General features: G+C 38.1%; 1 protein-coding gene across 1 annotated transcript in view; it reads right to left on the reverse strand.

Moving 5' to 3' along the window:
* traf3ip1 (TNF receptor-associated factor 3 interacting protein 1) overlaps positions 1-15,578 on the reverse strand; it is an 87,407-nt gene that overhangs the window by 33,694 nt on the left and 38,135 nt on the right. The window contains exons 7-11 of the mRNA XM_052024855.1: positions 14,794-14,869; positions 8,183-8,203; positions 6,041-6,134; positions 5,807-5,890; positions 2,077-2,212 (exon numbers count right to left, since the gene is read on the reverse strand). Coding sequence (XP_051880815.1) covers positions 2,077-2,212; positions 5,807-5,890; positions 6,041-6,134; positions 8,183-8,203; positions 14,794-14,869 — 411 coding nt within the window. The remainder of the gene's footprint in view (positions 1-2,076; positions 2,213-5,806; positions 5,891-6,040; positions 6,135-8,182; positions 8,204-14,793; positions 14,870-15,578) is intronic.

Consider the following 15,578-nt stretch of genomic DNA (forward strand, 5'->3'; position numbering starts at 1 on the left):
ATAATAAAATCACTGATAAATCAGGAATTTTTTCCTAAAATTATGACTGGAACTCCAGCATTTTGAATATTAATATTCATTGCATTTTCTGGTTCTATTTCTCTCTATATTCTTTAACAAAGAGCAACCTTTTTGTGCTAGCAGATTCAAGTTATTTGTCTTAGCCTATTTGGATGGACTTGTTTTAGAAATTGTTTCTTTTTATATCTTCCTCTTCCAAATTAAACAAAAAAAAAGACAGAAAATGTCTGAAGAATGGAGAGCATTTCTACTTGGTCCTTGTTCCCTATTCACACACCAGTAGAAACTATATTTTACTGTCTACTCACAGTAAAATCCCTAAGTTTTACTTTCCCCTTTTAATTCTTGCCCCACCCTCTTCCCCAAAGAAAAGCCAATTCTCCTGTGCTCTAGACTTAGTTCAGTCCCATTCAGTTCAATCCCGCATACATTCCTTTCACCAGTCTTTCAGTTTCTGGTCACCAGTAAGCATGTGATGGCTCTCTGCACTGGTCAGGAACAGAGGGGTGGGTGGAGCCAAGGGTGCTACTGCAGTGGGAAATGTAAAAGTTGCAGATCTCCTGGGTTATAAGCAGTCGCCTTCAGGAGATTACAATCCCATTCCTGGAAATATGACAGCAGCCAGATGAAACTGTTCCAAAGCTCAGAAATTCATCCCTCCTAATCTAGTTCAGGTAGGGTAACCACGTTTTTAAAATAATAGTGAGAACTGTCAAGGCGCAGGGCTTTGCTTTGAGAGACTGGACCAATTTCTGACGATAGGTTCCAGCTGGTACACATTTATTTTACCAGTAAGTTTATTCCTCAAATACTACTGGCAACAATGATTAAAGCTTGCAAGGTGGGAATGAATTCTCATGTTGCATTGTGATAGTTAATGATGTTCAGTCTTCCCCATGCTGCTCAGGTGATGACAACATTTCTTGACAGCAATTGGTTGCACCCAATTACTAGCTTACACTTAAATTTCTAGTGGGCATTTAATCAAAAGCGGTGGGGCATTCATGCAAAGGAGGAAGTGAGCTCAACTGAGGCAAGGCTAATGATTGGCCTACAACCCTCATTTCTTCTTCTGTACCCTTCACCTCTTCGCGCACATGCACACACACATGCATGCACCTCCTCTGGCGAGCAACTAGGCGAAGTGTTTCTCGGGGCTGGGGATACTGCAGATTTATTCTGCTGTGATTCCTCATGGAACTGTGCCTGGATTTTTGTAAGTGAGGACTATCACTCTACCTGTTTTTTTTTATCTGACCAACATTAGATGTGTTCAAACACTATTAAGTCATCACTGAATGCAAAGGTACAATACTTCAAAAGCCCTAGGTCTAGTGGGAATAAAAAAAAATCGTGGGTCAACCTCAGACGAATCACCAATTATAGGAAAAAACAATTCCAGCTGAAATATCCTATTGCAGCAACAGAAAACTGGCATTTTCATTTTATCCACTTCATGTCCTAAAAGCACACTTCTTGCATCAGATGGAACTATCCTACTTCTCTCAGCAGTCAATTTTTGTTTTGAATGTCATTAGCTGAAATGAAGTGCATTGATTTGGCTTCACTAAGCTCACACAGGTATAGCAAAGGGAGGTTTTTAATCCTTCCATTTGACCTAGTTTAGAAGAAGGGCAGCAAAAGCATTGGAACACCACCATCTAGAACTTGCCCTCCAAGCCACACAACACCCTGACTTGGAAATATATCGCTGTTCCTTGACCGTCGCTGGGTCAAAATCTTGGAACTCCCTCCCTAACAGCATTGGGGGTGTATCCACATCTCAAGGACTGTAGTGATTCAAGAAGGCAGCTCAGCATCACCTTCTCTATGCAACTTGGCATGGGCAATTAAATGCTGGCTCAGCCTGTGAAGCCCACATCCCTCTCCATTCAGCATTTCTTTAACTCTGTCTTAAATTAAATATTTTATTCTTGTCATTAGATAATTTCATCCTTGCCAAAATATTAAAAGATGATTAATGTGACCAGTGGTTAATAATATAATATTTTGCTTTTAATCCAACACCAATGTCAACTTGGATACTTGACTTACAGGTTCCATCTCAGGCATATCTGGAAGCTGTGAAACAGTTTCTTCCACCACAAACTGTTCATCATCATCCTCTTCCTCTTCAGCATTCTTTCCTTTATCCACAATGACATTAGTCACAGGCTTTGCACTACCAGGTCTGGAAAAGCATAATTATTACAAAACAAATAGCTTCAAAAATATGTTAAATAAAATGTGAAATTGAATAATATCATTCCATTTGAAATGCTAAATTACCCCCTTCTGTATGTAATCTTATAATGCTATGACAGCTGTCAAGTCAGTTATCTGTAGTTTTTCTTTTGTAAAGGTGTAACAACGTGAAAATGACCAGCTAGAGCTCAGCTATCTAGTGTACTAACTCTTCCAACTGATCACAAATTACATTATGAATGGTTCCTAAAGCCAAAAAGGTTAGACCATAGTCATTCAGCACAGAAATGGGCCCTTCAGCCCACCACATCCATGACGAGCCTCAGCTATTCAAGCTGTCAGGTAAATTTTTCAAAAAAAAGTAATGTTACCATTCCTAATATTGGCTTGAAGATAGTATTATGAGATCATCATACTGCACTATACTGTGGGTCACTTCAGTAGTATCACCATCAAATACAATTCCGACAAGTTTCAAAACTTTGTGTACCAAACTTCATTGCTATTTTCACCTAAAATGTCAGAAAAAAACTGTAGGAATTATTTAAAATAAAAGGTATCGTTTGCAATTCAATTTTGCTTTGCTTTTGGGTCCTCAAAAAAAATTACCATTTGACAACAAGCAAACAAAGTATTGTATTTTCATCATCACATTGGGAGTGCTTCTGTTTTTACAACACTTGGTTGACTGATCTTACTCACTGATAGGAATAATGAGTATAAATTTCAGGGAACTATCCTTGCATTTTGAATGGAATCAATTCTAAATATCATGCCCAGTCCAAACTTCTTGTGTTATACTGCTGAACATTTGAAGTGAATCATGTAAAATCATTCCTTAGTTTTCCAACATTTGACTAACTTGATTGAATTTGTTAAAGAAAGTAATAAAGAGGGTCCATGAGGATGGTCGACACAGATTTTAGCAAGGCAGATTGGTCAGGGAAGTAAAAGCCTGTGAGCTCCATGGGGAAAGTGGCAAGTTGGATGAAAGATTGATTCAGTGGGAGACGGCAAAAGGTAATGGCCAACCAGCTTAGTGACTGGTGGGTTATGTTTTAGCTATGGTGACTGGCTCAATACCAAGTCCCTTGCTTCTCATGATATTTTATTATTCATTCAAGGAAAGTGGGCTTCACAGGCTGAGCCGGTATTTAACTGCCCATCCCCTATTGCCCTTGACAAGGTGGTGTGTGATGCCTTCTTGAACCGCCTTGAGGTGTGGGCATACCCACAATGTTGTTAGGGAAGGAGTTCCAGGATTTTGATCCAGCAACAGTGAAGGAATGGCAATATATTTCTAAGTCAGAATGGTGTGTGGCTTGGAGGGCAGCTTCCAGGTGATGGTATTCCCATGCCTTTGCTGCCCATGTCCATCTAGCTGGCCGAGGTCATGGGTTTGGAAGATGTGTTAATAACTTAGATTTAAATGCAGGAGTCATGATTACGATGTTTGCAATATCAAACCTAGCTGATAGCAAAGGAGAAAGTTTAGGTTTCAGGATATATAAATGAATGATGGGGTCAAAACTGGCATATGAAGTTCAATCCAGAGAAGTGAGAGGATCACATACCTATCATTCTCATTCTCTGCTTCCAAACCAATTCCCTAGCCAAAAGGCCACTTCCAATTTAATACAATTTGATTTTTCTGAATAGTCTCCTGTATGGAACCTCATTAACCCCTTCTTTACTCCATGCAAATAATATCTGCGAGCAATTCTTTACCTACCCCATAAGCACTTCCTCAAAACATAACAATCAAAAATCAACTAATTAATCCAATCCATTCTAGCTCTAATGAGTTCATAATGCCTAAATGATCAATCACTTTTTCCCTAATAACAGGTTCCAGTAACATCCCTACATTTGACATTAAACAGCTAAGCTTAAAGTTTCTTCGGACTCCTATTTATTGACTATAACTCTGCCTTCAACATCATAAGTCCAATCAAACTCACCTCCAAACTCCTAGATCTAGGACTCTGCACCTCCCTCTGCAACTGGATCCTTGACTACCTGACCAAAAGACTGCGATCAGTAAGGATTGGCAATAATACCTCCTCCTCGATTATCCTCAACCCCGGTACCTCAAGGCTGCATTCTCAGTCCCTTACTATACTCCCAATATACTCATGACTGTGTGGCCTAATTCTGTTCTAACTCCATTTACAAGTTTGCAGATGACACTACCATAGTGGACTGGATCTCAAACGCTGAGATGGAGTACAGGAAGGAGGTAGAGAGCCCAGTGGCATCGTGTCAAGACAACAACCCTTCCCTCAATGTCAGCAACACGAAGGAGCTGATCATCAACTTCAGGAAGCGGGGTGAAGTACATGCTCCTATCTGTATCAATGGTGCTGAGGGGGAGATGGTTGAGAGCTTCAAGTTCCTGTATATAAATATCACCAACAATTTGTTCTGGTCCAGCCACATTGATGCTACGCCCAAGAAAGCACACCAACACCCCTATTTCCTTAGAAGGCTAAGGAAATTCAGCAGGTCCTTGATGACTGTTACCAATTTTTACAGATGCATTATAGAAAGCATCCTATCTGGATGCATCACAGCTTGGTATAGCAAATACTCTGCCCAAGACTGCAAGAAATTGCAGGGAATTGTGAACACAGACCAGTCTATCAAAAAAAAACAATCTCCCCTCCATTGACTCCAGCTACATTTCCTGCTGCCTCATGAAAGCAGCCAGCATAATCAAGAACCCCTTCCAACCCAGTCATTCTCTCTTCTCCCTTCTCCTGTCAGGCAGAAGATACAAAGCGCATACCACCAAACTCAAGGACAGCTTCTATCCCACTGTTATCAGATCTTGAGTGGACCTCTCATATGCTAAAGATGAATTCTTGATCTCCCAATCTACCTTGTCGCAGCCTTGTACTTTATTTGTTTACCTGCACTGCACTTTCTCTGTAGCTGCAACATTATATTCTACATTCTGTTTTCTTTTTACTACCTTGATGCACCTATGAATGGCATGATCTGCCTGGATGGCACACAAGCACTGTATTGCAGTACATGTGATATTAATAAACAATTACCAGTTTCCTGGTTTCTAACTCTCATTTTTTAAAGAGTCGAGTTAATTAGCAAATCTTTCAATTGAATGGACAATATCTGGATCAAGAAATCAAACTAAAGCACCTAGAATTTCCACCCAATTTTCTAATGATACACCCATTTAGTCTCTTCTCCCCTCTCCACAGAAATTTTGCTTTGTAAAATTTGTCCTCAAGATTGTTCATTAATTGATTTTTACTACTGGCATGAAATACCATAGGGCCTTGATTGAATTAATGGTTAGTGAATTACTAGCTGGTTATTCAATCAAGTTGGCAAATAATGTAATCTAACATATGTAAAGCAGACTAATTTAATTTGCCCTCAGAAATACTATTCGATTATCATTTTGCAACATACTGATTTTGCTTAATTTTCCAGCAGAAAATATAGAACACAGAACACATTTTTCAATATAATGTAAAAAAAAGTATTATTTTGTTTTAGTGACAATGAACTTCAGGGGCATGAAACATTTCATAATAATAGGAGAAACAATTACCTTTCTGAAGGAGAATCTGCACTTTCTTGCTTCTTCACTCTGGGAGGTGCAGGCCTTGCACTTCCTGGTCGAGATATTCGCTTGCTGCTTAAGAAAATACCAACCTTTAGTGTGATTCAGATGGTAAATAAGTATTTATCTCAAAATGACAAATAAGTTGCCTCGTGTATGACAATCTCAATATCAGTTATCTGATTTGGTTGTGAATATTTAAGCAAACAAAAAGACAATAACCTCTGAACAGCTTGGGGAGAAAGTTCATCTGAAATCTCTCCATTCACCTCAGCTGCATGCTTCTTCTCAATGGAATATTGGGAAGCTTCAGGATCTGCAAATATTGATACACCTATTACTAAAGTATGCACGCCAAGGAAAAAGAGATCAAACATATTCTAAAAATGTAATCTGTTCAAACAAATGACTATACTGCTGAAATAAGGGTGAATCTATTATCCTATGGATGAATGTACTGAATGCAGTGAATCATTTTACAAAAGCAATGGTTACCTCCATAACTAGGATTCCATTAGTCTTTTTAAAACAACTGCTGAGATAAATTTGGAAGTTTAGCACTCCCAGTGCAGAACTTTACCTAGTGAGAATTCTGGTAGCAATCAAAATATCTAAATGGACCATGTTAATAAACACAAAAGGAACAAAAATACAGCCAAAATACAGAAATTAACTCCATTAAATCAGGACAAATTTCTATCAGTTTTTCTGAGCAGAGAACATGGTGCCAAAATATTATATGGACTGGATGGATTTTGCTGCAACATAGTATGTTTATATTGTTTTTCTTACAATATGCCATGCAGTGATTATCGTGGCTTTTGCAATAGGAATCTATCATTGCTCACTTATGGCGGCAGAGATTTTTCACTGATACCCTGACAAACAAGAGGATATTTTGCAACAATATCATGCTGCAACGGAACACTCAAAGACATATGCCAGCTGGTGAGAACTCCAGTATTATGAATAAATAAACTGACTCACCTATCCACTTGTTGCAAATACAGCTGTTGAAGACACAAGTGGTATGAGTGAAAGCCTGCGTGTTGCATGGCGTTACCATCATGCTAAATGAGATACATTCAGAGCAGATCCAGTAACTCAAAACTGAATCAGAATGAACCTACTTTAAAGCTTATGGTGAGCTTAGGGTGAAGCGATTCAAGACAGACATGGGAGCAGGCAACCCACTTCTCTACATTGTATGGAGATTGTGGCAGAAAGTGGACACCCAGAGAAAGGATTAGAGCACCTAGTTCCCCAACTAAAACTCAAAAAATATAAAACGCCTCTGTGAAACTGCCCTCTGTTGTTCCCACTTTTACCTAGTTAATTGAAAACAGTCTTAGAATAAGGGGGTTCCCAGTTAAGATTAAAGTGAGGAAGAATTTCATCTCTCAAAGGGTTGTGACTCTATGGAATTTCTTGCTCCAGAAAACTGTGGAGGCTGAATCCTTGAGATACGTATATTTCTAATCAACAGGGGAATTGAGAACTATGGGGATAGGACAGGTAAATAGACTTGAGAAAAGATGAACTAGCCATGATCTTAATGAATGACAGAGGAGGCTTGAAAGGCCAAATGCTCTTTCCATTTCTTATACTCAGGAATATAAATATTCCTTTATACATAAAAGGTCATGTTCCTGCAGTAATGACAAGATAAAGTTGAAATAGATGGACAAAGAAAACTTGTTTTCCTAGCACAACCCATACAGATATGAAGAAAAAGTCAAACAACTGTTTTATTAAAATTTATTAAACATACACAATGTTGATTTTTGGCAAATATATTTCTGGAAAATATCTTGGTCAATTTTTCTGATAGTGAACATATAAATGCAAGGTATTCTTTACACTGCCCTAGCACTTATGGAGAGAGACTTTCATTTTGTCCATCACTTGTGCACCTGACAATATTAGAATTCCATGCCCGGTTAAGTAGCATACAGTGCATTGTTGCCTCCACAACACACTATACAGTTGATGTGGGGGAAAAAGCTGGTGGAAGCAATGTCCAGAATTTGCAGAGTTGTTCAAGAAGCAGATATGGCAGAAGGAGTATGGAGGAGTAGATTTTCCTGCACAAAAGCTGTTTCCCAAATAGCAGCTGATAGCATTTTTTTTTAAAGATTTGGACTTCATTGGTTGACAAATCTGCATTGCCAGTCAGCAAGAGCCTCAGCACAGAGATGTTGCAACTGACAGCTCTTTTAAAATTTTAGTTCCAAAGTAGAAAGTAACAGTCAATAATGAAATGTATGTATGGAATAATCTGTCTGGATGGCATGCAATCAAAGCTTTTCACTGTATCTCAGTACATGTGACAATAATAAACCATTTACCAATGTAAATACTTACCTCCTTCAACATCAGACTCATCTGTGAAGGGAAAAAAGATTATAATGAGATGCTCTTTTCAACTTCAGATGCAAAAACCAAGTAAAATGCTAAATCATTTAGAATTTATTATCTAAATGAAATATCTTTAAAAGCACACACAGGATAGGTGTCAAATCAGTTAATGAATATAGAATTGTAAGCTCATTTTGTATCCATTAAAAATATCCCATTAAAAATAATTGTATACACAAATGTCAAGTGACCATGATACAAAGTTAAACTCTTCTGCTTCCTAGAGTGCAGGAAAGAAAAGTTAATCTAAGTGAACTCAGTCCATTTCTAGCTTTGTGATCACTGCACACAAGCAAGCAGTTTGAGAACAATCAGTTTTTCTCAAGACTTTGGAATGAACAGGAAGGCAGTAACAAGATGTAAACAAAACTGGAGGATTCAGCTCAACATTTTTTTAAATCTACTCTCTCTTAGGCTATTTTCAATGTTTGAAAGAAAAGTCTATTATAAAAACTAAATATTAACAATTAGCTGATCAGCTATCTCTCTGAGTATATTGATGAAATTTGACAAGCATCTCTATATAGCTTGATGGGAAGAACATAGATTTGTGTACAAATATATTTGTTAATATATCATGCCCAGTATAAACGTTAAGCTCAGAACAAGTTATGGTATTAATAGAAAATTGCAAGCTAAGCTGCAGTATATACAGTACCTTTCAGGAGATGGCTTTACTCTTTGAATTTCAAACAGTATTGTTGTATTAAAGCAAGAGTTGTTTGGGGGAAATGAGACCACCACTCTCCAGTAAATCAGTTCAACTTGGAGGATGAAATACAAGAGAAAGATATACTAAACTACAAAGCTTGGAAATCAGATTGGATGAGTTAAATAGAATCAAAATCAAGTTGTTGGTCTCTTAACTGTATGTACTCTCAGATTTTCTGTTGCTATACTAAAATTTAAGTTTTTACTGTTGCTGAGGGCAGTGGTGGAAGCAGTTACGACAGTGGTGATTAAGTGGCGTTTAGATAGACACATGTGCAAGGAATGGAGGGATATGGATCATGTACAGGCAGGAGAGATTTAGTTTAATTTGGCATTGTGTTTGGCACAGACATCATGGGCCAAAGGGTCTGTTTCTGAGCTGCCCTGTTCTATGTTCTATGTTAATTTCTGCAAGTAAGTCTACTTTTGATACTGAATCTGAGCCAAGCTAGAGCATTGTGTTAATAATACCATCATCTGGAGTGAATAGAAATAAAATGCACTGAACATTAATGACATAAGATTGCACAACTCTCTGCTACAAAATTTCTGCCATGTCTGGACCTGGCTCATTTACAGGATATGCAGCATGATCATTATGGAGGAGGAACAGTTCATTAAAGACTCATGGTACTAAAACAGCAAGCTGCGAAAGGAAAATAAAAAGTGCTGGAACCACTCAACAGTTCAGGTAATAACTGTGGTAAAAGCAAGCTAACAATCCAGATTGAAGGTCTTTTGTCAGAAAAGAGAAAGCAAATTAGTTTTAAGTTGCAGAGAAAATAGGTGAGGGATAGGTAGTTCAAAGGGAATCTCTCTCATAGGGTGAGGCCATGGTGATAAGCTGCAGATGAAGTCATCTGTTTGATAGGTTACTGAGAGCAGTTACAGAAACAGAATATGAACAAAGGATCATGAAAGCTGTAGGAAATGCCCGGCACGACTGGCAATGCTGGTGAGGAAAGAAAACCCGAGTTAATATAACAGGTGGATGATCTTCAACAGAATAGGCCAATTCTGAGAAAGCAAGTTACCAAACATTGTAGAATTCAATAAGCAGCCAAGAAGGCTGCAAGGTGTCCAGATGAAAGACGACTTGCTCTTCCTCAAGCTCATGTTGGACTTATAACAGTGCAGCAGGCCAGAGCAGGATAGAGATGGAGAATTAAAGTGGAAGGCAAAAGGAATGTCAGGGTCACCCCTCCATTCTGAACACAAATGTTCTGCAAAGCAGGCACCCAATCTATACTGGTTTCTCCAATGTAGGAGACACCGCATTGTGACCACTGATGCAGTCCGCTAGATTGGAAGAACACAAGAAAATAGGAGCAGGAGATGGCCACTGGACCCCTCAAGTATGCCCAGCCATTCAATATGATCATAGCTCATCCTTACTGGCTTCAACTCCTCTTCTGTGCTAGTTCCTCATAACCCTTTTTCGAATTTTTAATCTTTCAAATATTTACTTATCTCCATCTTAAATATATCTGATGATCCGGCCCACCACTCACTGGGGCAGAGAATTCCAGAGATTCACTACCCTCTGAGAAAGCTGCTGCTTTACTTGGAAGGACTGTTTGGGTCACTGGATAGTGGAAAGGTAAGAGATAAAAGGGAAGGTGTTGCATCTCCTGTGGTTGCCAGGCAAAGTGCCGTGATAAGAGAAGTGGTTACGGCAACAGAGCAGAAAACTAGGGAGTTACAAAGAGAACAGTTCCTTTGGAATGTGAACAGGGAGGAATTTGTATCTGGTGGTGGAATTTTGTTGAAGCTGGTAGTAATTGCAAAGGATGAGCAATTGGATGCAAAGGCTGGGGTTGGGACAGATCCTGGTCTAGTCTCAATAGCTTTGCACATATCCACAGTTAACAAATTTGAGTCACTTTTCAAAATTCTCTGTCACACTCAGTGACATACTAATATAATTAGACTATTGGGAGTGAGTGCTTTTGAATCCTTTGCTAACAAGTTAAACAGTTAACAATTTAGAATAAAATACTTACCCAAGTAAACCTACTCTTTTAAGGTTACTATAGAGAGAGCAAGATGGGATTAGTGAAGGGGAAGGATAGCAGGTTCAGGAGGCTTTGTGATTCCCCAACTAAAATGGTTGTGCACTTGCATCAAATACCTTTTTACTACAAGTTTTAGCAAAGGGTATGTTACCCTTTGTTATTTTTCAATGTTTATAATGTAGATTCTGATTATAATGCAAATATACTATTCACTCTCATTACTGTATTCTTGCTTATTCATCTCAAACTCATTCATCAGCTCAAACTAAACAAAATAAAAAGTAATTTTATTGGTCGTTTGACCTCAAAGTAAACATGCCGAGACAGTTATTTATCTAGTAACAAGTGCAACAAGGAGAATTTTATTCAACTTCTTGGATTGTTATACTTCTACATAAATGGAGCTAAAGCTTTCCTATGAGAACTGACTTTATAACTGAGCAGTAGAAAATGATCTGCCATAAAAATTCATAATGACAAAGGGCAGTAGTGGGTATGTGCGCTAATTTTCTTTTAAGGATTGACATGAAAATAAACTAGTGAAAATGCTGGAAACATTCAGCAGGTCAGGCAACATCAGCATGAAGAAAACAGAGTTAACATTTCAGGCTGTTTCTCTTTTCCACAAATGCTGCCTGACCTGCTGAATGTTTCCAGCAAGATGTGTTTATGTTTCAGATTTTAGCATCTGTTGACATTTTTTAATGAAAATAAACCACAATTCAGCAAAGTACTTTTCTCATTTCCTTTTTAGCTATGTGCTCCTGATTAAGGAAGCAAGCAAGGCATGGACAATACAGCTCCTCTGCTGATTCATGTAGGAAACACATGAACAGTTCAAGTGAACAAACATTCCATTCAACTGGAGACCCAAGTGACAGCAGATGCTGGAATCTGGAGCAAAAAACAAACTGCTGGGAGAACTCAATTCTTCCAGCAGTTTGTTTCCATTCAAGTGCAAGTTGACAAAAATTCAACTTTGCATCCCACTGGGAACTCCTATCGACTTTCAACCCCAGCCAAATTGAAACACAAATTCCTTCTGTTGCGAACTATAGAAGAATAGATGCGTGCTCTCACTCCAACTGGAATACATTAACACATCAGTATGTTGTGCTAACCAGCTGCCAAAAACAAAGCCTTTGTATTTCTGACTTTGCAAGCAATCAGAACATTTCTGTTCTACGAGTTCAGTACCAGCATACAAATGTTTGTGTTAACAGAGGAAAAGGATTTCATACAATTTTAACATGGGGATTAAATTAGTTACTTTAATCAGTTATCACTTCGCTTAAAATACCCGAATTATGAAAGTCAAAGTAAAGCTGCAATATATTTTGCACAAGTGAATCAAACTTTTTTACCCTAGATTTCCTCCTATAGCAAAATTTCAAAGCTATGCTTTGGTTTGGTACTTTTTTTAAAAAGGTGATATTTAAAGGAATAAAAATAAGAAATTACCATTTATTTAAAAGTAATTTTGTTAATTTTTTCTTCAAAATAGTATCTTCGAAAAATTATATTAGCAATTTGCTGCATCTTGTTACAGAAAGCCTGTTCAGTCTACCCCTTTAATCTTACCTAGCTTGATTATAATGGTTTCTTTCCCCGGCTTTTGCTCTAATACCTCTTGCTGACTAAGTGGTGTTTTAGATTCTTTCCCTTCCTCTGACAATGGCAGAAAGAATACATTAGCATTACAAGTATTTCTTAAAAATGCTTTAACAACTTCAACATTAAAAATACAGAAGCAGCAAAATGTACCTATATGCACAGAAATCAAATGAATTCACAATAGCATGACAGGGATATGCCTAATTCTAAAAGGGCTTTACAGCAATTTTTTTTTGCAGGAAGGGAAATTTTTCAGGCTAACTAAGTAAACGTACTCCACAACTTTGGCTTAAGCTAGATGGCAAATAGATCACTTGCCCTCTTGATCAGGAGCAGCATATCCCATTAGGTATAGTGAAGTCAGTATATGTAAATCTCAGATAATTCACTATCCAACTATTCAGAAATTTCAATGGAACAGCATCCGTCTTGCCAGGGCCCCAGTTTCCTCGCTCCCTTCCACTCACCAGGATCCCAGTTCCCTCGTTCCCTTCTACCCACCGGGACTCTGGTTACCTCACTTGATTCCACCAACCGGGGCCCCAGTTCCCATGCTCCCTTGAAAATCACCTGGATCTGTTTCCCATACTCCCTTTAAACTTCATTGGAAAATGTATTATTCTATATAACATCCAAAAAATTTAATTAAAAGTGTCTTGGAGTAGTAATAGAACAACACCCAATAGTCTAGAAAATCTTATCTGGCACCAAGAAGCCCCAAGTGTGCAGGATTAATGGAGTTTTACTGTACCAACTGAATTTTGGACAGCTACCTATTGTGTACATTGTAAGTTTTGTTTAACTGTGAGCTCACTTTTCCAAAATGAAGGTACGGGTTTGATTACTCCAAAGAACATCACAGCTGTGAGAGGTATCAAATTCTTCCAGGTAATGTATGGACATTTTGGAGGGTCACAAAAAGAAGCTTCCATCATCAGCCTTGAAGCAGCCAAAGCAGTGTCACTACTGACACTATATTTAGAATGCCAGAATTAAAAAGTTACTGCAAAATAACACCTGTTTAACTATTATGCAAGTCAAAATCTAACATAGGAAATGAGACACATACAAAGAGAAGGTAAATTACACATTCCTAGCTGAGTTGGTGAATAAGTAGTTTATCGGCAGTAATGGTAAAACAACTTTTTATATTTTCTCATGACAAAAAATGAAAAAATTTTCTCTCGCTTCAAACCCATTCCTACAATGATTTCCTGGTAACCTATTCTCTCTCGCATGCTTATCCCCGATTCTGCTGCCACCCACCTACACTAGGAACAATTTACAATAGCCAATTAATCCACCAATAAGCATATTTTTGGAATGGAGGAGAAAACTGGAACACCTGGGGGAAACCCAAATGGTCATGAGTAGAACAGGCAATCTCCACACATATAGCACCTGAGGTCAGGATCAAATATGGGTCTCCAGAGCTGTGAAGCAGCAATGCTAACTGCTGGGCCATCATGCGGCCCCAAGTGACTCCAAGATGTGGCTGAAGTGAAAAATCAACTAGAGATCACTATTAGAATTAGATATCCTCAACCAATGTCCACAGATAAGTTTGGACTCAGCCAAGATACTCTACATCAAACAGCCATTTTCTACTCTATCTAGCCTTAAAAAAAGCATCCTAATGCCCAAGGGGTGGAGCACACTGAACATTACCCTACAGACCTAAATATCGATATGAAATTGTCAAACATTCCTGATAGTGAAAATACTAATATTCGTCAGCAATATACTTAGGAATTGACTTGTTCTGTTTTAGGTTACATAGTATTAAATACTCAAACATTTAATCAGAGGCCCTGTGAAATGCACCTGGGAATCTGTACCAGATAAACACAGGCATGAGGACAGCGCAGGAAGTGAACACAGTCCAGAAAGATTGATGCATGCAATTCTCTGGTTATCTGAACACAAAACTGTTTTAGTCGCCTCAAGAATGATTTTAGAGATTTTGTTTTTTCACCCTTCTCAGAAGGCAAGTAGGTTTTTAATTACTGTACAAGACAAAACAAAATCAAGCAGGAAATACCTGATCAACCCAAAATAGTAATCCCATTTCTCTCTCCACAGATGCTGGATGTCCTGCTGAATACTTCAACCATTTTCTGTTTTTATCATAGATGAAATATTTGTACTTGTATTAAATATACTTGTTAGAATATATTACAGGATTTTTGTCAAGTTAAAGTAGTTAAAATCTAATACCTTCAGCTCCTGATTTTGGTTTCCTTCTTTGGCCTTTTGCTGATGAAGGCCTTGGAATTCTCACAGGGCTCTCAACCTTCAAAACAAAAAGTCACTACAAATTCATAAATACTAAAGAAATTCCACATCATAAGTAGGTCACCAACTATTTTGTGAAACATGTCTAATTCTATACAGTTATAACACATCATAACCAATTAAAAATCACTAATAGTAAAACTCTGGTAATCCAGCACCCTCGGACCCTGAGTAGCATTAGCATCACATTTTTATTTCACTCTTTACATGTTACAAAGTAACATAATAATTTTTCCAGTGAACCCAGTGAGTTTAAAGGGAACAGAAAATAGAAAAGCATTTTGGATCCTGGCTCCAACAGCACATTAGCCCATAGTACAGACTCCAGCCCTGGCTACACTCTGGACTCACAGCGCAGGCCGCACACCCCACTTGCACCCTGGACTCCAGCTCACATTCTAGACTAATGAGTGAGCCAGATGCCAAACTACTGAGATTTTCAAACAATCCAATGTCAGTTTATTGGCATTTTGCTGTACTTGTACATTTGAGCAAGACAGATTATTAAAAATTAATCAGCTTTGGAAATGGGGATATTACTTACTCAATAATAACCAAGATATATTGAGTGACAAATTAAGCTTGGCAGCACCAGTGACTTTTTGAAAAAAAAAGCTCAAAAACACAACATTCAAAAATGGTGTGTGTGATGCAAGGTCCCATTTACAATTAAAAATGCCTAGGACACCATCTTGGTAAAGGGCTTT

The sequence above is a fragment of the Pristis pectinata genome, chromosome 1, assembly GCF_009764475.1.
Source record: "Pristis pectinata isolate sPriPec2 chromosome 1, sPriPec2.1.pri, whole genome shotgun sequence".
NCBI lineage: Eukaryota > Metazoa > Chordata > Chondrichthyes > Rhinopristiformes > Pristidae > Pristis > Pristis pectinata.